The sequence below is a fragment of the Zingiber officinale genome, chromosome 8B (assembly GCF_018446385.1).
Source record: "Zingiber officinale cultivar Zhangliang chromosome 8B, Zo_v1.1, whole genome shotgun sequence".
Taxonomy (NCBI): Eukaryota; Viridiplantae; Streptophyta; class Magnoliopsida; order Zingiberales; family Zingiberaceae; genus Zingiber; species Zingiber officinale.
In genome coordinates this window covers 56,573,877-56,597,949 of record NC_056001.1, presented here as the reverse complement: position 1 = coordinate 56,597,949, position 24,073 = coordinate 56,573,877, and the positions used below count along the sequence as shown (strand labels likewise).

The window sequence follows — 24,073 nt, the reverse complement described above, 5'->3', positions numbered from 1 at the left end:
ACCAGACACTTGGTGTGAAAGTCCTGATAAGTGAAGCCAGACAGTTGAAAAATCTTTGTGAATGAAGCCAGGTGAAAATCCTAAAGAGTGAAGCTAGGTGATGGAAAGTCCTGGTGAGTGAAGTTAGGTGAACGAAAGTCCTGGTGAGTGAAGCTAGGTGATGGAAAGTCTTAGTGAGTGAAGCTAGGCAATTGGAAAATCCTGGTGAGTAAAACCAGGTGAAAAATCCTAGTGAGTGAAGCTAGGCAGATGAAAATCCTAGTGAGTGAAGCTAGGTGATAGAAAGTCTTAGTGAGTGAAGCCAGATAGTTGGAAAATCCTAGTGAGTGAAATCAGGTGAAAAGTCCTAGTAAATGAAAATATGCAGATAAAAATCCTAGTAAGTGAAGTTAGATGATGAAAAGTCTTGGTGAGTGAAGCAGGTGAAAAGCCCTAGTGAGTGAAGCTAGGTAGTGAGGAAGTCTTAGTGAGTGAAGCTAGACAGTTGAAATCCAGGTGAGTCAACGGTTGACCGGACACCCGGTGATTAGAAGTCCAAGTGGGGCAAAGCTGACCAGACACTTAATACGAGATGGTAAGTCCAAGTGGGTCGAGGTTGACCGGACACTTGGCACAAGGAGAAAAGTCCAAGTGGATCAAAGGATTAACCGAACACTTGATGAAGTCTCAGCAGGTTAAGGTTGACCGGATGCTAGGTAAGGAACCTTAGGACTCGAGTACGATTGTTGAATCGCTTAGGATAAGCGATTTAGCAGGCCGTAATCGATTACCCTAATCGATTAAGGTAATTTTACGTGAGTGCATAGCAAAGTGCCTAAGAGGCTTAGGGCAATCGCTTAAGAGGCTTTCTCGCGCAAACAAAACGCTTCTTAATCAATTAGGAAGGCGTAATCGATTAGGGTAATTAATTATGCTTAAAAATTAGCCTTTATAAGCCTGATAAAAGGGTTTTTGCGTGCACTATTTCAGCACCCCTCTCACGTCTTCTTCTCTGATTCTCACCGTCGGTTCTTGAAAGTTCTTGAGCAAAGTGTTGCTGCATTTCCAAACATCAAGAGATGTTTCCAAATAAAAAAGGAGCAAGCTAGAGTTTCATTGTTATAAATCTTGTAAGATTTCATTTGTATTTCTTTCTCTTTTCTTTTTGTTGTATTGAGAGTTTATATGAGATTTCTTCACCTTCGGAGTATTTCTGAGGAGTGTTTACATATTGGATGTGTGAGAGAGGACCGGATCCTTGGATTGGTCACCTTATTTGAGGTGGATACCAAGTAAATTCATCTTGTTAGCGTTTGCTTGAGTGCTTTCCACTACAATAACTCATCAACCAAGCGAACGGAGCTAATCACCCGCCCTCCAACTTCGAAAGTGTCCTAACATAATCACCAACCTTTTCATCCAAACTTTAACTTAAAAATTTAATTTTAGTCTAAAAAACTTCAAATACAAAGGATGATTACATGAGCATGTCTAAATAAAGTATTAGATAATACATTTCTCAAAACATACATAATTTGGAGAACATAAAAGGCTATGACTCAGTTTGATTCAATGTTCTAAACCTAAGTCTCATGCCTGAAAAATTTTGATGGCTAGAAAAAGAAGGATAACAAATCTTTCAGTTCTTTGTAGACTTACTTTTTTTTTTTTTTTTTTTTTTCTTTTGAGTGTTTGCACTTCAGGAGGGGGTAGCTCTGTGGTGGTGCAATAGAAGAGGTCTTGTTTTTATGAAAGCGCTGCCTTGATCTTTGTCTTCTGGTCTTCGGTTAGCGACTTGGGGAATAGAACTTCGTAAGTGACGTATAAATCTCCTTTCTTGGTGTTCAGGTGGAGAGGCATTCCTTCCCCTTTGAACTTTCTGATCTCTTTAGGCTTAGTGATACCCTGGTGTTCATTTTCTCGATAAGTAAATGGAACTGAGAAGATGCTGCTAGGAGAAGAGTGGAGTGTTCACTGACCTTGCTACCTATTTCAACCGGATGTCCATCAAGATGTTGGATGGCTTTCTCGAAACCAACAAGAGCTTCAAGCTGGAAGAACGGGCAAGAGCTATTAGGCATAGCTTGCAATGGCACGCACAAATAATAATTCCGAGAAAGAAAGATGATATAAAGCCATTTAGAGAAGGAAAAAAAAAATACCAATTTGATAGTCACTGTCATATGCAAGTCATTTCCTTCTCTTTTGAAGCGATCGTGAGGTGCTGTTCGAATCCTGAACTGTTCATCAGAAAGCCAGCTTCCAATCGTAAGTTATATGTTCTAGCAAAGGCATTTAAGATGCAATGACTAAAAATACCTTCAAATCTCCAGCTTCACCATCAATTTTGGGTTCTCCATCCTCGTAAAACATCACCTCCTATAACATGAGTATATTGTTTTAGGCAATTTTAAGGTGAACAAAAAAGGCAAAGGAAGAAGCTTCAGGACATAATCACACCCCCATTCTTCCATTTAAAATAAGTATTAATACTAATAAAGGATAGTCTAGTAATATAGACACAAAAGGAAGAGAAGAAATAGATATAGGACGGAAATAGTCAATTCATCTCCAAGAGTTCACAAACTAGAAAATTCTATTTTGTTTTTCATTGTCATGGATGATCCACATCAGCTAAAGGTTGAGCCTAGAGCTAATACCATATTATCTCAATAGGGGAGAGATCTGAGTTCCCTTGTGCCATCCAGAGTGTGTGATTAAATATACTGTGCCTGTACTGTTATTGTATTTGAACTCATCAATCAGTTTATTCATACTAAAGATGGATAAAGGTGAATCCTTATAATTGGTAATGATAGTAACAACATAGCAACATTTGCAATCGACAATAAGATATTTAGTAGCAAATCTACTTTTGTAAACTTGAAAACAAGCAATCCTGCAAGCATCAACTGAAGAAAAAATTTTATCTATTTGCAAAGAACTGGTCCATTCAAGAGAACAAGAGGCATTTGCTAACTGAACCATTTAGCAGTGACAGGTAAGAAGTATAAGGTTTAGTAATTTACTTGACCATCCTGCATTCCCTTCTCAATATCCACTGTCAAAAAATAGCCTTCTCGCACAAATTTCACATTGGGACATTCTTCACATACCTGAAAATTTCAAAACATTGTGAAATTTCAATAAAAAAAAGCATAACTACAAAAGCATATATTAAAAAATGATGCTAATTTCAAATAGTTCAAATAAAATGAAAAAGATAGTTTATAGACACCAGCATTACCAACTCAGTCATTTGTTGGAACATTCCTGGAGCAATTTGCTTATGATAGACTTCATTCTTGCAGTTACAGCGCCTCTTTCCAGGAGCTGACTTGATGACATTCTTCTCTCTCCAAATCTTATCGCCAAATCACAAAATAAATTAGGATAAGCATTGTGCAAGTAATTTCTTCACTAATGTCAAATTTAAACATGTGATAAACATAATTCTGTAAAGCCAAAGAACAACTGGTTATTCTTTAATTGATTAGCCTTTGAGAGAAAAAAAATACAATACCCTTTACTGCAGCAACAAAGGCTCTAAGGTCTAGAAAATCTAGAACAGAAAACCACAAGAAACCTATAAACTGGTTTCTTACCTTTAGTGTGCCTCCCATGTATAAATCTTCCAAAGTGGCATCCAATTCAACAACAACATCATCACCTTTTGGTATTGCCTCTTCCTCCTCTTCTCTTGGACCACCCCCAAAGAAGCTGAAGAAATCTCAGTGTAAACAATGCTTATTAGACTGCATCATTATTAAGTCATTGAACAAATGATTTAGATGATATAAAAAGAAAGATAAGCAGCTTCTGTGAAGTAATTCGGAAGTTACTAAAAACATTACTTGAAAAAATAAGATCAAAACAAAAGAAAATGCGGATCTTTATGTGTGCCACATCAAAAACATGAAAAATTAAAACCAATATATAAAGAAAAAGCATCCTAATAGTTTACCATGATTAAACCCTTTTGCATCTAGATGTTTGTTGTTTGATGAATCTTTTATCATTATTCTAAAAAACAGCCTAGGCGTTTGTCTAGGCGCCGCCTAGGCTCTAGGCGTCAGTCAACAGCACTGAAAACATGCTAGTAGACCGCCTAGGCGGCTTTGGTGGGATTAGGCGGCCCTAGGCGCCAACTAGTCGATCGAATTGTCTAGGCACGGCGAAAATAGTGTAGGATTTTCATGATTTTTTTAGTTTGGACTTTTAAATTTAAAGCCCATTAAAAAAAATAGAAATATACATTTTTTTGTATTGGGCTTAAGTTTTATAAGCCATAAACTTTGGTCCAACAAGAAAATCGATTTGTTGGCTTGCCCTAGCGATCAGTATCAAACTTCATCTTCATCGTACTGAGTAATTAGAGCAGGAGAAATCAGAGCAAATGAAGAAGTCCACATTTATGAGAAATCAGAGAGTTAACAGGCTGGAGAAATCAATTTGAAAAAAAATTGCTTAACTGAGAGACTTAGAAGCGATTGAATCGAAGGTTGGCCAAAGCCTCATCCTTTGAAAACGTCATTTCATTAGACAACCCCGAAAAAGCTCTAGAGTGAGAGAACTTCACGAGGATGATTTTGCCTCCAAAGAAAGAAGAAGAGGAGGATCATAATGATGATATTGAGTTTGTGTCCGATAAAGAACAAGTTGCTGAAAATTATGGAGAAGTAGAATAATTTTGTGATATTTTATTAGTTGTGTAATTTTGAACTCATTTTAAATTTGATGTTATTGTATTGGAGTTATAGAATGCGATTGATTATGTAATTTATGTTGATACCGTGAAATCCGCCTAGCGACGCCTCGCCTAGTCCCCGCCTAAGCGGTTTAAGTGCTAGGCGCTAGTCTAGCGCCCGACTAGCGCCTAGTGAATTTTAGAACCTTGTCTTTTATTAATATTTTTTTACTCAGATGACTGAGGCTACTAATTTTTGTATAATATTATTTGGTCAGTAAAACCACTTGAGTATGATTTTGTAATAAAAGCTCAGAGTAAAATTGAACATCTTGATGCTAAACTGAAATTTACAAAATGTATTGGCAAGTTGCCTTCCACTGTTGTTGCTGTTCTTGACCTTGAACATAACTAGGAAGGGATCCCCCATTAGAGCATTAGATTAGGAAATAACAAGTAAAAGAATTTGCTATTTTTCTTCCCTCTGATTGGAATAGAGAATGATAGCAAGTTATGAAGTCTAGAAACGAGTTAAATATGACACAACAGCTAACATGAGTGCAGATAGTTGTGACAAAATTTTGGGGATTCCCCAAAATTGCTACACAGTAGAATCTTATGTTTCTGTCTTATTCATGTTCTAAAGAAATCTATCATTTTAAAATTATACCTTCAAATTTAAGGTATTCATATTGATTCCTGCCATTTAACTTATAAAGAAATCTATCATTTTAAAATAAAACCTTCTCACAGGAAACATCCATATTTGTCTGGATGTTTGTTTTGGCCACTGCCACATTACATATTATCCACTATGTTCCTAAACAAATTTCATTATCCTTACATTTTAAAAATATTCTAGCATCGATAGGAAGACAGCAAGAGCATATAATTTTAATTGGTGAAATAAAATGGTAACTATGAGATAAATTGTCACAGTAGATTATGTACAGAGCCTAACAAAACTGATCAAATTGAAGCAGTTAAAGTATCTCCGGCAAAGGGGCAATACCTATGCTTCTTGGTATACAAACTCCCACCAGATTACAAAAAAAAAATATTAAAATAAATAATCATTTTACCTGCTAAAAATGTCTTGAATATTCATTCCTTGGCCTCTTCCACCCCCAGCAGCATGCTGTTTCAGTCCCTCTTCACCATACCGATCATAGATTTTCCTTTTCTCATCATCAGAGAGCACTTCATAAGCTGGTACCAAAAGACCATTTTTTTTTAATAAAACAGACCAATGATCGCAAGAATTGAAGCACTAAACTCCAATATAAAGCAAACAGATATCACATTTCTTCATCCTAAGTTCTCTCAACCCACCATTATTGATCTCCGCAAATTTCATGTTGGCCTCTTCATTTCCCTGGTTCTTGTCCGGATGATACTTCAAAGCGAGCTTCCTGTAGGCCCTTTTGATCTGCTCCTCCGAAGCACCCTTCGGCACCTGCAACACGTCGTAATAATTCTTCCTGGACATGGAACCCCAAATTTTCAGCGATCGATCGAGATGCAAAGCTCAAATCTCAAACGCAGCGAAAAGGAAACCGATGAGGGAACTGATCGAGCCGTACCCTCCGAGCGCGCAAAGAGCGTGGGCGAGGACCAAGGCAAGGAGAAGGAGGAGACCTCTCGCCGGAGTCGGCATGGGGAGCCTTGCGATGGGAGGATCGATCCGGGGGTTCTCCGATCCGGCCGCTGCCGCTCGCCTCTCGACGATGGAAGATCGAATTGCTTATTTATTAAAAACTTAATAAATATTTTCAAAACTTTTTCTATTTTGCAAATAAAAAATAGAATCAACTGTGGCGCGTCAACGAGACGAGACTTCGAGGACGTGGATCCAATAAATTGGGCCAATGAGAAGAGGAGCCGAAACCATGGATCCCAATTGTAAGCCGACACGTGGCGTGGAGCCTTCCAGTCGTTATTCCATTGGTTATTTGAGGAGAAAAGTCCATTATCACCCTATACTTTAAAATATTACTGGAACACCCCAGTAGTTTTACTATTATAATTTTTTACCTTTTCATAAGTATTGTGTAACGTCTTGTAAATTTAAGGTAAAAATTAAAAAAGGTGTCTCCTTTTTCGTTATAGTTTTTTTTTAATAAATTCTTAAATCAATTGACTTCTAATTTATTAGGTCAGTATAGTTGACTTGAGTGACTATCTAGTCAACCACCACAAGTCACAAAATTCATCTTAATCGATTTATGATCTTGTAACTTGTCCTAAGGTTTGGAATGTTACTGGTTGAGTCTTGAAATCCATTTTTTTTAATTTTATGTAGTCGTAAAAATACATAAGTTAGTTCTAATTCTCTAAGCAATCAAATTCTTGACCTAAATCATTACTTAAATTATAAAATAATATAAACTTTCGTGCTATCTTTAATTATTAAATAAGTATCTTCATAGGGTAGTACAGATGGTAGATGTATGATATTTTTAACATAATGATCAGGGATTAATTCTCAGGAACTGATAATATAGGATTTACTTCATTATATACCTAACGCCTGTATACATATATTTACTTCTCTCCATATATATGAGGTCGGTACTAGAAAGATTATTAAGATAATAGATCTACTTTTTTGTTAAGTATTAGATAAGTTTTTGTGCTCAATAACTTGGTTTGTTGGATAGCAACTATATGCCCACTTAAATTTTTTATCTATTTAATCCCACAATAACAAAATAAATTATTTATTTATTTATTATAAAAATTAAGATGGGAATTTCATTTTGTTTATGTAACAATCATTTTAATTATATTTAATTATTTTTATAATATATATTTGTATTTAATTAAATAGTTAAATATTTTAAGAACTTTTAAAATTAATTTAGATGATGTAATTTTAGATTATAATTAATCCTACATCACTAATATAATAAGAAAGATGGTGTGAAAGTTATTATAAATATACTTGGATGGATTTATAGGTGATGCTTATGGCCTGACCCAATAATCTCCCTTGTACTTTGGAGTTATTGATCTGCTATCTTTCCAAGTTGAGAGAGTGAACATCATAATTTGTAATAGTAGAAATTTGTGATAGTGGAGGTATGCATTCACCCTTGTTTTATTTTTAAAATAAATTGTTTTGTTTATTTTAATCCTAATTTTATTATTAATAATAATTATGTAGGATCGAAAGTGTTAGGGGGAATGAATAACGCTCGTGGCTAATTCATTAATTCGTTAGAGTAAAATACGCAGTGGAAAAGTAGATAATACAAACACCAAGGATTTTTACTTGGTTCGCAGCCTATGGCGACTCTTACTCCAAGGCCTACACTCGTTGAATATTTACTTTGGGCAATCACTATCAATTCGAAAAATTACAATTTGAAATACAAGATTAAAGTAATAACATAAAATTATACCTACAATAAAAATCAGTAAACTTGAAGCTTCTAGTCGTCGGAGTTGAGTTACAGTTTTATCGGATCGTTCTTTGAGCAACATACAGAAGAAGGATCACAATTTTGAGTGTTGTCTAAGCTGCTGGTCGAATCAGGCTTATATAGCTTGTTGAGGGCGCCTCCAACCTCATGGAGGGCGCCTCCAATCCCGCAGAATCCACAACGTTGATGAGCTCCTGCATCTTTGCTGCTTATCCGCCTGAGGACGCCTCCAAGCACCATAGAGGACGCCCTCTATCAAGCATCCAGAGCGCCTCTAAGTTCCATGGAGGGCGCCTTGCTGCGGGGCTATTGACCAAGTCACCCGAGGCGCCTTCAAGCTTCATGGAGGGTGCCTCAGGGCTGTTCATCCGAGGCTTTCTTGTGCGATTTCTGTCCCGCAAGGTATGTTAGTCTACAAACAAAGTATACCATGCAAAATAAAGTTAGTACAATAAAATAAGACAAATAAAAGTAATTTTGACAATCTCCCAACTGTCCGGTTCTGACTTCGGATTTCACTTCTGAAAACCCTAGGTCGAACCGACGCCTACTGTTCCCTCACCGAGGAACGTGTCCTCACCTACTCTACTCAAGAAAGTTTACCTGTTTGCAAGTATGATCCACTAGATCAACTGGATTTTTGCTTAGCGTCCAAATCTCTAGGACTTTCTGCTGGACATTCGCTCTACGACCCGTCCAGTCTTCCATCCGGTTCGCGACACCAAGATTTCAACCTAGAGTCCTCGACTCTAGGATTTTTGCCCGAAACCTTCGACCCGCCAAGACTTTCCGTCTAGAGTTACCACCCCTAGGACCTAGGGTTACCGCCCCCTAGGGTTTTCCACCTGCCTAACCGCAGCTATGACTTTTGCCTAAGTACACTTAGGACTTTCCTACAATCTCATTCAAACTCGTTAGATCACAAATAACATTAACTTTGAACCCTTTGTCATTATCAAAACTCAAGTTCGATCGTCAGATGTTTCCCGCACCAACAAATTATTTTTTATATATTACTTAATTAATGTTATTTAATCATTTTACCTACATTCTTACATTTTCAAAAAGTTAATATAGTCTAAGAAACCCAATAAATGAAACTATATTTCTTAATTTGGTTAATAAAACCTATACACTTGCTCATGGGTGATGGATTGGTACAATTATATAATGGGTTGACCGATGTAAGTGTTGATTAACCAATTGCACAAGTGATCCCATACATATGCTTTTACTTTTGTATCTCTCTAAAACTCATGGTAAGATCTTCATCGGTGATGAAATTCTAGATTTTAGTTAGTCCCACGTTGATAAGAAGAAAAGTGTGAAAGTTCCTAATGAACTTTCCTTCATACTTGGGCATGTCCCTGGGTGATTAGGAAGGCCTATTATTTAACTCAATGATCTTCATTGAACTTTTGAGGGACATTGAAATAATTATAGTAAAAAATGAAATCTATCACTCTAACGGTTTTATAAGTTGGTCTCACAATTAGTAAAAAGGTAAATCAAGAAATTATAGTCGACCATTATAAAAAATGTTGGTGAAATAATACTTCTAAGTGTTGGATGAGGTAGGGAAACTTAAAAAAATAAATAAGAGAATTCTCCTTAAAAAAATTATTTATTTTCCTCATTCCACCTCAAAATTTATATTTAATTTTTTATTTATATTTTTTTTTCCATTTTGAGCTTGAAGTGTTTAACTTCAAACTTCATGCATATAGAAAGCTTTCTCTCTCTCTAAAAGGTTCTATAATAAAAATTGATATAATGATTTTTTAAGATTGATTCATAGAAATAAAAATATTAGGATTTTAATCCATGAAAAAATATTTTATGTTTATTTTCTATGTTTTTTTTTATTTTGGTTGCTTATTCTTAATTTTAATAAAATAGAAATATTTTAACTTTCATATGTGCATTGGAAATATTTTTAAAACATCCAAGTTACTTCCCTAATCCTAATATAATGAAGTTTTAAATTATAATTAATCTCATATCGTTAAAATAACAAGAATGTAAAAACTACTATTACCGCATGTGGACATGAACTTTGCTCCGTACTTACTTGGACAGGGTTTATTAGCGATTAAGAAGGTCATGACCTAATTCAATGACCTCTATTACATTTTGGAAGGACATTGGTCTATCGATGTCATAATTTGTGGTAATAGGATTATGTGTTTGCACAACCCTATCCAAATCTCAAAATAAAATTTTATTTATCTTAATTCTAATTTTATTAATAATAATAATAATAATAATTTATATCTAGTCTTATTTAATCATGTTAATCATTTAGGATTATAATCTTACGTTTTGAAAGAAAGCAAAATTTAATTAGAAATAAACAAATATTTTAATTAAAATATAATATTTATAGGGCAAAATATTAAAAGTACTCTATTACATTCTTGACTTCTTATTCCTTTTAAAAGTTAATAAATTTAGAAAAAAACTAAATAAATGAAGCTATATTTCTTGTTATTGTTAAATTTGAAACCATCAAATCGGTTAATTAGGTTAATAAAACCTATACTCTTGCTTTTGCTCGTGGGTGATGTTTTGATGCAATTATATTTCAACTAGATGAGTTGAATCAAGTGGTTTTGATTTAATAATGTATTTGATTATGGTTTATTAAATGTTGAGGTATAAAAATTCAACAATTTAAAGAAGTCCAAATAAATCATGTTAATAAGAAATTTAGCAAAAGGTATTGACAGATAAATAAGTTCAATAAGAGTTAGGCAAATATAGAAGGCTAAGTAGGTTTGTTAAATATATCATAAATATCAATATATTCATAAATCTTTAAATACAATCTATAAATTTATATTATAACATACATTATCCTTAAACATACACATAAGAATAGAAGAATTTACTTCATTCACTTTTTAATTCATCATATTGAGATTTATTATAATATTAATTTTTAATTGGCGTTGCAAACTAAAATATAAAAAATACATATAATTATAAAAATACATAAATACCTAAACCATTACTTAATTTGTAAAATAATACAAAGTTTCACGCTGTCTTTAAGTATTAGACAAGTTTTTTGCTAAACAACTTGGCTTGTTGGGTAGTAATTATATGCCCACTTAATTTTTTATCTATTTAACCCACAATAATAAAATAAAAAATTTATTTATTTATTATAAAAAATTAAGATGGAATTTTTTTCCAGGTAGTTAATCATTTTAATTTTATCTAATCATTTTTATAATATATATTCTTATTTAATTAAAATAGTCAAATATTCCTAGAACTTTTAAAACTAAATAAACAAAACTATATATAGAATCATGGAAGGATTAACAAAATCCTACACTTAATCTAGAGGAAGTATAATTAGTCCCATACCATTAAAATAATAAGAAGCAAAATGTGAAAGTTGCTATTAAAGCATATGGACATGAGTCTTTGCTCCATACTTACTTGGATGGGGTCTATGGATGATCAAGATGACCTATGATCTACCCCAATGACTTCTATTGCACTTTGGAGGGGTATTGGTCTACCATTTCTCTAAATTGGGAAAGTGGATGTCATAATTTGTGGTAGTGGGGGTACGCGTTCACGCAGCCCCTGCCTAATTCTTAAAATAAATTATTTTGTTTATTTTAATCCTAATTTTATTATTAATAATAATATTTTTTTATATATTACATGATTAATTTTATTTAATCATTTTACGCACATTCTTATATTTTTAATAAAAATATAAACATTTCAAATTAGTCAATTAAAAAATGATAATTCTATTTAGTTTTATTAACTATCTCTCGACGATCCAGTTAGAAATTTGATTACACTCTACAAATACATTATAATTAGGATTTGAATATCTGAGTGATAACATCAATGCTGATTAACCAATTGCATAAGTAATTTATTTTAAATTATAAAAATGAAGTAAAATTTAAAATAAGTGATATTTTATTTAAAAAATAAAGTTGTATTTTTTATTAGGAAAGTAAAAAAATATACTTTAAATTTTTTTTAAAAACGTATAGTTAAAAAAAATAACGTAAAGTTAAAAAAACAAATGTTAAAAAACGTTAAGTTAAAAAACAAAACACCTAAAGTTACCATTGATTTTATAATGGAGGGTAATATAATAAAATATTAAATTAAATTATATATTAAAATTTTTAAATAAATAAATTTTTATTACATTATTTAGGTTGAACCATATAAATTAGGTTATATTTTATTCCCCATAATCTTAATTATGTGATTACGTAATGATCACTTAATCGAGATTATTTATGACATCTTGAACCAAACACACCTTAAAAGTTATGATAAGATATTCATTTATTCAATCGATTATTTAAGAATCATTGATCCAATTAGTTAGTGATACAGTGATGAAGATAGACCCTCTAAAAGTCGGTCAAAGAAATAAAGATCGGCTAACATGGAAGTCAAAGTCAAACGGTCAAAGTCACAAGGTCGGGTAGACAATAAGACCAGGGACTGTGGATGGCAGAGAGGGCCTCGAGAGCTGGTCAGACATAAAAGGCCGACCAGACCATCCAAGCAACCATCCATAACACTTGCAGCCGAGGTTAAGATCCAAATACTAAGTTATCCGACCACTGCCCTTGCCGATCGAACCTTAGGTCCGATCAGGCATAATGCACGCCTCCAATAATAGTAAGACCGAGTGAAGAACAAGCCGATAGCTCCATTCAATACAACCGAGTTAATGATGTCCAGGTCAAACAACCCTCGGTCAGTCGATAGTGGGACCCAGATACACGTCTAAATATAATCCACAAATTTATATTACAATGTATATTACCCTTAGTGTAACGATCGCCTGACTAAGACCCTCCTTAGAGTACAGGCGTTACTTTACTCCCTTCTTAGTACTGTTTTTTTATACCTTCTAAGGACATTGTTATTTGCACTTCGTTCGATTCAGAAATCTAGTCTAAACTTGTTGAGGGGTCTGGGTCGTGTGACCCTGACAGGTGTTGTACTCTCAACTGACACAGGGCACGACCGTGTGAGGGTTGCACGGCAGTGACCCTTGGTAGAGCATAGAAGGGGCACGACCGTGTGATCCTCACACGGCCGTGTCACTTCGGCAGAGAGAAGGAAAGACACGACCATGTAGAAATCATACGGCCGTGTAGCAATGGCCGAGAGGAGGAGGTGTCCGACCGTGTGATCCCACACGGCCGTGTCACCTCGGCCGAGAGGAAGAAGGGCACGGTCGTGTGGAATCACACGGCCGTGTCACCTTTGGCCGAGAGGAGGAAGGGCACGACCGTGTGTTTCCACACGGCCGTGTAGCCTTGGCCGAGAGGAGACAGCCCGAGGCCGTGCGTGTTAGGATGTATACTAAAAGCCTAGCTTTTGGTATAAATATTTATCTAGAAATAAGAATCACATTGGTTAAATGTCTACATATACGATAAATGTAGTTGCTCAATTAATTTATATTGTAGATAACATGGTGTGTGGTGTCACACATAGAAGATCATGTTATCGGTTCCTTATAAATTATAAACAGTAGCTCACGACCAAGATGGAAAGGAACAAATCATTGGAAGGTCGTAGTGTAATTAGGTGTTAGTTTATCTTAACTATATAATTACACTAGTACACTTAGAGTGTATTGAGTAGAACCATTTGAGGTCGTTCTTTTTATACTGACTTTATGAAGGAACAAAGTGTTAGGATCGATGATCGCGACTAGAGAGGGGGGTGTGAATAGCCGACCCCAAATCTTCGTTTCTTTCTACAAGTCGAGTTAGCGCAGCGGAAAATAAAACAAAGAAACAAAGACAAGAAGATCAAACCTCAACACGCAGCGATGTAACGAGGTTCGGAGATAAACTCCTACTCCTCGGCGTGTCCGTAAGGTGGACGAAGCCTATCAATCCGTCGGTGGATGAGTCCCCGGAGAATCGGCTAATAAATACTCCTTGTGGGTGGAGAAACCTCGCCACAATAGCTTGCAACAGCAATATGGAAATACAAAGAAGAGCAAGAACAAAATACACAATGAATGTACAAATACTCGCTTGCCTTCTTGTCGACTGAAGTCCCGGATGAAGCACCAACTTCACGGACGAATGCCAACAAGCAACTTAGTCAAAGAAGCTCACACGAAGCTTCGGAGCTCAGCAAAGCTCAAGAGCACAGCTTTCAGAAGAACAGCAGCTCAGTTCAGAGGAGGAAGAAGAAGGAAGAAGATCTGTAGTGCCTCTCGATCCTTTTATAACCTCTGATATCCTGAGCCAACCTGCGAACCTGCAAGGCAAAAAGGCCAGAACACAGAAGCCCGAAATAGCCTAGCCGTTGAGTCACAACGGCTAGGGCCAGACCGATCAGGCTCCACCCTGATCGGTCCAGAGTGCTGCTGATCGGTCATGGGGACCGATCAGGCTCTATGCTGATCGGTCCCCAGACCGATCAGAATACTCTCACAGAGAGTTGCCCAACTCTCTGTGCGTACCCTGATCGGTCCCGGGGACCGATCAGGCTTCCTGCTGATCGGTCCCCAGACCGATCAGTAAGCTCACAGAGGCACTGATCGCTTTCTGATCGGTCTCCAGACCGATCCAGGTCTTGGTTTTTGCCCAAACCAAGTCCAAACCAATATCCGGTCAGCCTTGACCTCTTGGTACATCATGCTTAGCATCCGGTCACTCCCTTGACCTGCTAAGACTCCCCACCAAGTGTCCGGTCAATCCCTTTGACCCACTTGGACTGTTCTCTTCGTGTCAAGTATTCGGTCACTCCCTTGACCTACTTGACCTTCTCAACACCAGATGTCCGATCACCCTTGATCCATCTGGATTTTCCCTTGCCCGGCTTCACTCACCAGGACTTTCACCTAGCTTCACTCACTAGGGTTTTCACCTGGCTTCACTCACTAGGATTTCCAATTTGCCCGGCTTCACTCACCAGGACTTTCCAACTGCCTGGCTTCACTCACCAGGACTTTCCCACTGCCTGGCTTCACTCACCAGGACTTTCACCTAGCTTCACTCACTAGGGTTTTCACAACTGCCTGGCTTCACTCACCAGGACTTATCCGTCTGCCTGGCTTCACTCACCAGGACTTTCCTCATCCGGTCCAGAGAACGAGCTACTGAGCCCTCTCTGACCACAGTTCGGAGAACGAGCTACCGAGCCCTCTCCGACTTCCATCCGGTCCAGAGAACGAGCTCCCGAGCCCTCTCTGACCACAGTCCGGAGAACGAGCTACCGAGCCCTCTCCGACTTCCCATGTGCCAAGCTTCCATACTTGGACTTCTCCGTGCCAAGTCTCCATACTTGGACTTTTCCCGTGCCAAGCTCCCTGCTTGGACTTTTCACCATGCCAAACTCCCTGCTTGGACTCTTCCCGTGCCAAGCTCCCTGCTTGGACTTTTCCGAGTCAGGTCAACTCACCTCGGGTCAACCAGGTCAACCTTGACCACGGGTTGCACCCACAATCTTCCAAGCTTGTATCCTTGTAAAACACCAAGGTACAAACATAACTCGTCAAACATCAAAACACAACTCGACTCAAGTCAACTCGAGTCTGGTCAACCAGGTCAACCTTGACCTAAGGTTGCACCAACACAAAGACCTCAGTTATTATGGAAGTGTGTGCTCTTAATCCTAATATAATAACAAGTACATATATTTGATATTTATTTCTTTAATTTATTAATGGGTGAGATTTAGTTCGATGAATCAATAAGCCTGATAAGTTGGGAAATGATATCACTTATAGTGTGTGTTGTTAATTATAAAAGAAACTGTGTCCTAGTGATCTAGGTTGAGAATGTCCCCTAGAGGAGCTCATAAGGATTGTCATGTTAAACCCTACAGGTGGACTTAGTCCGACATGACGATGAAGTTGAGTGGTACTACTCTTGGAGCTAGATATTAATTAAGTGAGTTGTCAGTAACTTACTTAATTAGTGGGCATTTGTTATCTTAAACACAGGGAGACTAACACACTCATAATAAGAAGGAGCCCAAAATGTAATTTGGGATTGGTGCGGTAGTTCAATAATAGTTCTCTAGTGGAATGAATTATTATTGATAAAATTAAGTTGTGTGTTCGGGGCGAACACGGGATGCTTAATTTTATCGGGAGACCAAAACCAATTCCTCCTCTCGGTCCCTATCATAGCCTCTTAATTATAGAGTACTATACCCACCTATACCCACCTTCTTACCCATCCCATAGGGGTCGGCCAAGCTAGCTTGGAGACCAAGCTAGGGCCGGCCAAAGTTTGGTTCATGGGTGCTTCAAGGTGGCCGACCCTAGCTTGGGTTCAAGCTTGGTGTGGCCGGCCCAAATTAAAATAAAAGGATTTTTATTTTTTAAAATTTTTCTTATGTGGATAACATAATTTAAAAGAGAGTTTAAAAATTTAAATCTTTCCTTTTATAAGATTCTACAAAAGATTAAGAGAAGAGCTAAATCTCTTTCCTTATTTGTAGATTAAAAGGTTGATTTTAATTTTGGTAAAAACTTTCCTTTTAACCATGTTCATGATTTAAAAGAAAGTTTAAAAAATTAATAATTCTCTTTTATTAGTTTCTACAAAAGATTAAGAAAAGATTTGATATCTTTCCTTATTTGTAGATTGAAAGGAGATTTTAATTTTTAGAGATAACTTTCCGGAAATTATCCACATGTTTAAAGAAAGATTTAATTTATAAAATTTTCTTTTAATCAATCATGAAGGGATAAAAATTATTGGAGAAATTTTTATAAATTTCTGGAAGCAAATAAGGAAGTTTTAATTTGTGTTTAAAATTTTATTTGCTTGGAAATTTTATGGTGTGGCCGACCATTGTAAATTGAAAAGAAAAATTGTTTTTAATTAAATAAATTTTCCTTTTCAATGGAAAAAGAATTAAGGAAGTTTTTATTAAATTTTCCTTATTTGCCAAGACCAAGGATTATAAAAGAGGGGGTAGAGAAGGTTTCATGGCATATAACTCTATTCTATTTTCTCCCTCTTTTTCTTCCTTGGTGTGGCCGGCCATCATCTCCTCCTCTCTTCTCTTTGATGGCCGAACCTCATCCTTCTTGTGGAGACTCATATTGTGGCTGGATCAAGTTTAGAGAAGAAGAAGAAGAAGGAGAGAAAGAAAGTTTTGTTTCTAGCATCCCTTGGAGTATGATGGTGGTGGCCTAACCTCTTCATCCTAGGAGAAGTTTTGATAGCCGAAACTTGTAAGGAAGAAGAAGGTGCTTGGTGGTTCTCATCTCGGAAGATCGTTGCCCACACAACGTCCGAGGTTAGAAGAGAAATACGGTAGAAGATCAAGAGGTCTTTTTAAAAGGTATAACTAGTATTTTTCCTTTCCGCATCATACTAGTTATTTTTGGAAATAATACCAAATACAAGAGGCATGCGATTCTAGTATTTCAAATTTGTTTTCGATGTTGTGTTCTTTTGTTTTTTCTTTTCCTTGTGATTTGATTGTTCTTTTTGGTTGACCTAAAGTTATTTAAGGAAATTAAATATTAACTTTCCTTAAAAGGCTTTGTCTAGTCGGTGGTGGTTGTTCCCATATCCAAGAAGGCCATGTGCCTCGCCACGTCAGTACTGGAAGCCAATTTTGGAAACTAATATTTAATGAAATTAATAACTTAGGTGATTTGGATCGAACGTGTTAAGTTCTGCAGGAGATCCGAGTCTAAACCTAAAAGAACAAATAGATTAAACTTTGGATCAAACGTGTTAAGTTCCGCAGGCGATCCAGGTTTAATTTAAAAGAACACATGGTAGCTAGGAAAAGGTTCAGACCTTTGTACAAATTTTTTTGTACAGTGGAACCGTTAGGTTTTCCGAGTAGCAACCAACAATTGGTATCAGAGCTAGAGTTTTGCCTCTGTGTATTTGGTATTAGTTTAATTATGCACATGTCATACATAATTTAGGTAGGTTAATAGTAGGATGTGCTAACTTTGTGGATGCAGGATCCAACTATTATGGCTTATAGTTATTATGTGTGTGATTGGACCCTTGGACATGTCAAGGGCATTTTATTCTGTGTGTATGATTGTATTATAAAATACAGCAGGAGCTGTATTTAGTTTTATTAGGATTTTATTTTTTGATATAGTTACATGTACATTCCTTTTATGGAATATAGGATCGATGGATGTAAATTTTATTTTATGTTCGATCTAGTTTACAGGTACATTCCTTCGAGGAATATAGGATCAAAAAATATAAAATTCTATTTATGTCGCGGATCGAATCTTGCAAGGCGTGGAACCTTTTGAGGACCAGAGGCGCAGCGGAACAAGGAGCAAGATGAATGCGACAACTAGACCCGGTGGCGGTGGCCAAAGATGGCAGCAGCTAGGGTTGGCGACACACGGAGGACAGCAATAGATAAAAGCCATAATAGTTGAAAATTAATTTTTCTATTTATTGCTTTTTATGCTGTGTGATGTGTGCTTGTTAGTATGCATGCTAAGTAGGCTAGCATAGTCAAAATTCCTCACTTTAAATAACTAAGTGGGAGAGGGATTTATTTTTAAATAAATTCCACGGTCTCCATTACTGGTTTATAAGTGATGCAACAAGCTTGCGCGTTGGCTCTGAGTGCCTTCCTCCATATCGGATGAGCTTGTTTGCAGATCACTAGCTTAAACTTCCATTATGGATGACTATAGGAAGTTAATTAAGAGCGTGTGATCTTCCCCATCGGAAGGGGCACAATCTTATTAATGAACTTAGTGTCAAGTAATGGTATACACTTAGGCACGTCTAATAGTATCCTCCCCATCGGAGTCACTGCTATTATTTGTGTGACCGAAGAAAACCAACTATTAATTTGTCAAATAAATAGGTTGACAAGATAATAAAATTAAAAACTCCTCTTACAAATGTTTGATTTTGTATAAGTCCACACTATCGTGGCATACAAAATTCACGGTGTTTGAGGTAATTTTATTTTGTCATAAAGATTTATTGACAAGATAATTAATGGGTAAAACCCTCCTCTTACAAATGTTTAAATTTTGTATACGTCCACACTATCGTGGCATGCAAAATTCACGGTGTTTGAGGTGTTGGTGAATTTAAATAATATTGTTTGAGGAATCAATGTTATTTTAAATTCAAAGAGTTTTGATCAAATATTTGATCAAAGACAGATTAACTATTAATTTTATTCGTCATAAAGTAAAGTTGACGAGATAATAAAATTAATGGATAAAATCTCCTCTTTGATTTTGTATACGTCCACACTATCGTGGCATACAAAATTCATAGGGATTTTAAAAAAATTGATCTTGACCAAATATTTTTGTGATTCTTAGGATTTAAAATGTTTGTCAATCCCCTAGTTGTTATACTATAGAAAAGACTTAGTAGTCTTAATTGTAATGATTGGAAATAGGACTTGGACATTAAGGTAGACTGTCTTCTTAGAACTAAGAACAATTTAGGTGTATTTAATTCATTAGTTGAAACATGTCTAGTGGTGTTATCTACCAGAACCTGGAGTGTAGATACAGATGCCATTAATCATGTCTGCAATTCATTGTAGGGTTCCAGGAAATCAGACAACTAAATGAAAATAAAAAACACCGTCCACATGGGCACTACTGCAAAAGTAGTAGCTGTTGCAGTGGGAGAGGTTTATTCTCTAATAGGAATAAAATATGGATTATTAGAAATTGTCTTTACATACTAAGTTTAGAAAGAACCTGATTTCAATTTCTAAACTATTATAGAATAGATATTGTGTCTATTTTGATAACAAAGTTGTTATCAAGAAAAATAGGGAAGTTATCTATTTTGGTATGTTGGTTGACAATTTATAATCCAATAACTCCCATGATGTAACAAATGGAAATTAGTAACACATCTTCTAACTTTAAGAGAAAGCAACCTTCGGAAATGAACCAATTATATCTTTGGCATCTAAAGCTAGGTTATATTAACTTAAGTAGGATTCATTGGTAGCTGATGAACTTTTGGGTTCATTAGTAGTGGAAATCTTTCCAACCTGCGAGTCTTACTTGGAAGGAAAAATAACCAAGAAGCTTTTAAGTCTAAGGGGTATGGAGCCAAAGATATGTTGGAATTGGTTCATTCTGATTTGTGTGATCCTATGATTATCCAAGCAAGAGGTAGTATCGAATATTTCATCTATTTTATAGATAACTATTCAAGATATAAATACATTTACTTAATGTGCCGCAAGACTAAGTACTTTGATTAGTTCAAAGAGTACAAGGCTGATGCGGAGAAACGTCAAAGTAAAAGTATCAAGACACTACGGTAAGATCGTAGTGGCAAGTACCTCTTGGGAGAATTTAGGAGTCACTTATCAGAAGTAGGGATTCAATCCAAACTAACTGCACCTGGTACACTCCTACAGAATGGTGTAGAAAAAGGAAGGTATAGGACTCTCATGGAAATAAGTAGATTGATGATGAGTTATTTGGAAAATTACCAAATTCATTTTAAGATATACTCTGGAAATAGAAGTGAACATTGTACCTTCCAAAGTCAGAACTCTTTACTCATATAGAATTGCTAAATAGGCATAAGCCTATTTTGAAGCATATTCAGATTCGGGTAGTCCAGCACATATGCTGAAGAGAGACAATGATAAGTTGGACAGGAATTCACTTGTTTGTAAGTTATCCTAGAGAAATGAAAGTAGGTTTATAGTCTTAAAAATCAGAAGGTCATTGTTAGCATCAATGATCGATTTTAGAAAAGGACTATGTAATAAACCACAAGCCCATAAGTAAATTTGTTCTTAAACAAATTATAAAGGACATGTCTAATCTAGTACCAACTGTACAAGATGAAATATCACAAGAAACTGCAACACGTATCACAATTGATACACAATTATAGACAGTACATCATCGTAGTGGGAGGGTTGTCAAACAACCAAAAGGATTCATGTTTTGGGAAAGTTTTTGGACTTGATCCCAAATGAACATGAGTCTGATCCCGGAAATATGATGAAGCACTCCAAAATAAAGATGCAGCATCTTGGCAAAGAGCAATGAATACAGAATTAGAATATAAGTATTCTAATCAAATCTGGAAGCTTGTAGAACCACCAGATGGTGTAAAAGCCATTGGGTGAAAATATGTCTACAATAGGAAAAGATGGATAGACAGGAAGGTGGAAACTTTCAAAGCAAGGCTTGATGAAAAAGGAAACTTTTTCATTGGTAGTCATGCTTAAGTCTATCCGGATTCTTTTATCTATTTAGCAAGTGGATGTCAAGACATCATTCCTTAATGGAAGTCTTGAAGAAAGCATCCATGCAAAACAACCAGAAGGGTTCATTGCAAAGGGCAAAGAGCATTTTGTGTGCAAGCTCAATCAGTCTATGGACTGAGGCAAAACTTCAAGGTCTTGGAACATTCAGTTTATCAAAGGAATCCTGACCTATGGATTTATTTAGTAACTAGATAAGTTTTGTGTATACAAAAAGTAAGATAGAAACGTGGTGGTATTTCTTGTACTATACATAGATAACATTTTTGGTAGTTGGAAACAATATCAAAATGTTGTCAGAAGTAAGGGTATGGTTGTCCAAATAATTCGATATGAAAGACTTGGGAGAATGTATATATTCTTGGGATCAAAGTAATAAGGGATCGCAAGAAAAGAATATTTTACTTATCCCAAGCTTCATATATCGAAAAAATCCTTGCTCGTTTTAAGCATGCAAAACTCTAAGAAAGGTTTCTTACCTTTTTAGCATGGAGTAACTTTATCTAAAGAAATGTCTCCGTAGACATCAAAAGGAGATAAAGGACATGAAGGCAGTTCCTTATGCTTCGGCTATGGGAAGCCTAATGTATGCAATGCTGTGTACGAGACTGGATATCTATTTTGTCGTGGGCATAGTTAGTAGATATCAAAGCAACTCTGGACAAGGACATTGATCTGTGGTAAAGCATATATTGAAGTACCTTAGAGGCACTAGAGATTATATGCTAGCTTATAAGGCAGATAATTTGTTCCCTGTGGGTTGCATGGATTTTAACATCCAATCGGAAAGGGACAATAGTAAGTCAACCTCGGGATTTTGTGTTTACTTTAGGAGGTACAGTCATAACTATAGAAGAGTGATAAGCATAGGTGTTTTTCTGGACTCCACCATAGAAGCTTAGTATATGGTAAGCCTCCGAGGTAGCCATAAAAGCTGAATGACTCAATAACCTCAGGATAAACTTAGATATGATTTCTGGTTTGTCCAAAGATGATTACAATTTATTGTAATAATATTGGTGCAGTAGCAAACTCGAAGAAACCATAAGTCTATAAGGCAAGTAAACACAATAGAGCGCAAGTACCACCCAATACAAACGAGGAAAAGTTGTTGCTGCCTAGATTGCATCAGATGATGAACTATAGATCTTTTCACTAAGGTCCTTAAGGCAAGACTTTTGAAATGTTGGGAATCAGATGTATGGCAGCAGATATGGCAGCTTAGTCTTTTAGTATAAGTGGGAGATTGTTAGGATGTATACTAAAAGCCTAGCTTTTGGTATAAACATTTATCTAGAAATAAGAATCACATTGGTCAAATGTCTACATTTATGATAAATGTAGTTATTCAATTAATTTATATTATAGATAACATGGTGTGTGGTATCACACACAGAGGATCATGTTATCAGTACCTTATAAATTATAAACAGTAGCTCACGACCAAGATGGAAAGGAACAAACCATTGGAAGGTCGCAGTGTAATTAGGTATTAGTTTATCTTAACTATATAATTACACTAGTACACTTAGAGTGTATTGAGTAGGACCATTTGAGGTCGTTTCTTTTATACTGACTTTATAAAGAAACAAAGACCTCAGTTATTATGGAAGTGTGTGCTCTTAATTCTAATATAATAACAAGCACATATATTTGATATTTATTTCTTTAATTTATCAATGGGTGAGATTTAGTTCGATGAATCAATAAGCTTGATAAGTTGAGAAATGATATCACTTATAGTGTGTGTTATTGATTATAAAAGGAAACTGTGTCCTAGTGATCTAGGTTGAGAATGTCCCCAAGAGGAGCTCATAAGGATTGTCATGTTAAATCCTGCAGGTGGACTTAGTCCGACATGACGATGAAGTTGAGTGGTACTACTCTTGGAGCTAGATATTAATTAAGTGAGTTGTCAGTAACTTACTTAATTAGTGGACATTTGTTATCTTAAACACAGGGAGACTAACACACTCATAATAAGAAGGAGCCCAAAATGTAATTTGGGATTGGTGCGGTAGTTCAATAATAGTTCTCTAGTGGAATGAATTATTATTGATAAAATTAAGTTGTGTGTTCGGGGCGAACACGGGATGCTTAATTTTATCGGGAGACTAAAACCAATTCCTCCTCTCGGTCCCTATCATAGCCTCTTAATTATAGAGTACTATACCCACCTATACCCACCTTCTTACCCATCCCATAGGGGCCGGCCAAGCTAGCTTGGAGACCAAGCTAGGGCCGGCCAAAGTTTGGTTCATGGGTGCTTCAAGGTGGCCGGCCCTAGCTTGGGTTCAAGCTTGGTGTGGCCGGCCCAAATTAAAATAAAAGGATTTTTATTTTTTAAAATTTTTCTTATGTGGATAACATGATTTAAAAGAGAGTTTAAAAATTTAAATATTTCCTTTTATAAGATTCTACAAAAGATTAAGAGAAGAGCTAAATCTCTTTCCTTATTTGTAGATTAAAAGGTTGATTTTAATTTTGGTAAAAACTTTTCTTTTAACCATGTTCATGATTTAAAAGAAAGTTTAAAAAAATTAATAATTCTCTTTTATTAGTTTCTACAAAAGATTAAGAAAAGATTTGATATCTTTCCTTATTTGTAGATTGAAAGGAGATTTTAATTTTTAGAGATAACTTTCCGGAAATTATCCACATGTTTAAAGAAAGATTTACTTTATAAAATTTCCTTTTAATCAATCATGAAGGGATAAAAATTATTGGAGAA

General features: G+C 35.8%; 1 protein-coding gene, 2 non-coding genes and 1 pseudogene across 3 annotated transcripts; 3 read left to right on the top strand and 1 right to left on the bottom strand.

The window, feature by feature from the left end:
• Positions 1 to 1,467: 1,467 nt before the first annotated feature.
• On the bottom strand, positions 1,468 to 6,432 carry LOC122016541 (dnaJ protein ERDJ3B-like). The gene is made up of 10 exons (XM_042573874.1): positions 6,250 to 6,432; positions 5,999 to 6,147; positions 5,749 to 5,875; positions 3,585 to 3,699; positions 3,227 to 3,343; positions 3,009 to 3,095; positions 2,299 to 2,358; positions 2,142 to 2,219; positions 1,959 to 2,030; positions 1,468 to 1,884 (listed from the first exon to the last, which is right to left on the bottom strand). Exons 1-10 carry the CDS (start codon positions 6,321 to 6,323, stop codon positions 1,726 to 1,728), a joined length of 1,038 nt encoding a protein of 345 aa, XP_042429808.1. The 5' UTR covers positions 6,324 to 6,432; the 3' UTR covers positions 1,468 to 1,725.
• A 1,170-nt stretch (positions 6,433 to 7,602) lies between these two features.
• LOC122018153 lies at positions 7,603 to 7,770 on the top strand. The gene has a single exon (XR_006121617.1). It is a non-coding gene; the product is annotated as a U1 spliceosomal RNA (small nuclear RNA).
• Positions 7,771 to 10,154: 2,384 nt separating this feature from the next.
• LOC122018144 lies at positions 10,155 to 10,293 on the top strand (annotated as a pseudogene).
• Positions 10,294 to 11,533: 1,240 nt separating this feature from the next.
• LOC122018131 lies at positions 11,534 to 11,695 on the top strand. Its single transcript, XR_006121600.1, has one exon. It is a non-coding gene; the product is annotated as a U1 spliceosomal RNA (small nuclear RNA).
• The last annotated feature ends 12,378 nt before the right edge of the window (positions 11,696 to 24,073 follow it).

Coding starts and splice junctions, on each gene's coding strand:
- LOC122016541 (XM_042573874.1), bottom strand. CDS start 6,323: ATGCCGACTCCGGCGAGAGGTCTCCTCCTTCTCCTTGCCTTGGTCCTC. Junction 3,344..3,584: donor ACATGGGAGGCACACTAAAG/GTAAGAAACCAG, acceptor TTTGGCGATAAG/ATTTGGAGAGAGAAGAATGT. Junction 1,885..1,958: donor CGGTTGAAATAGGTAGCAAG/GTCAGTGAACAC, acceptor AATGAACACCAG/GGTATCACTAAGCCTAAAGA.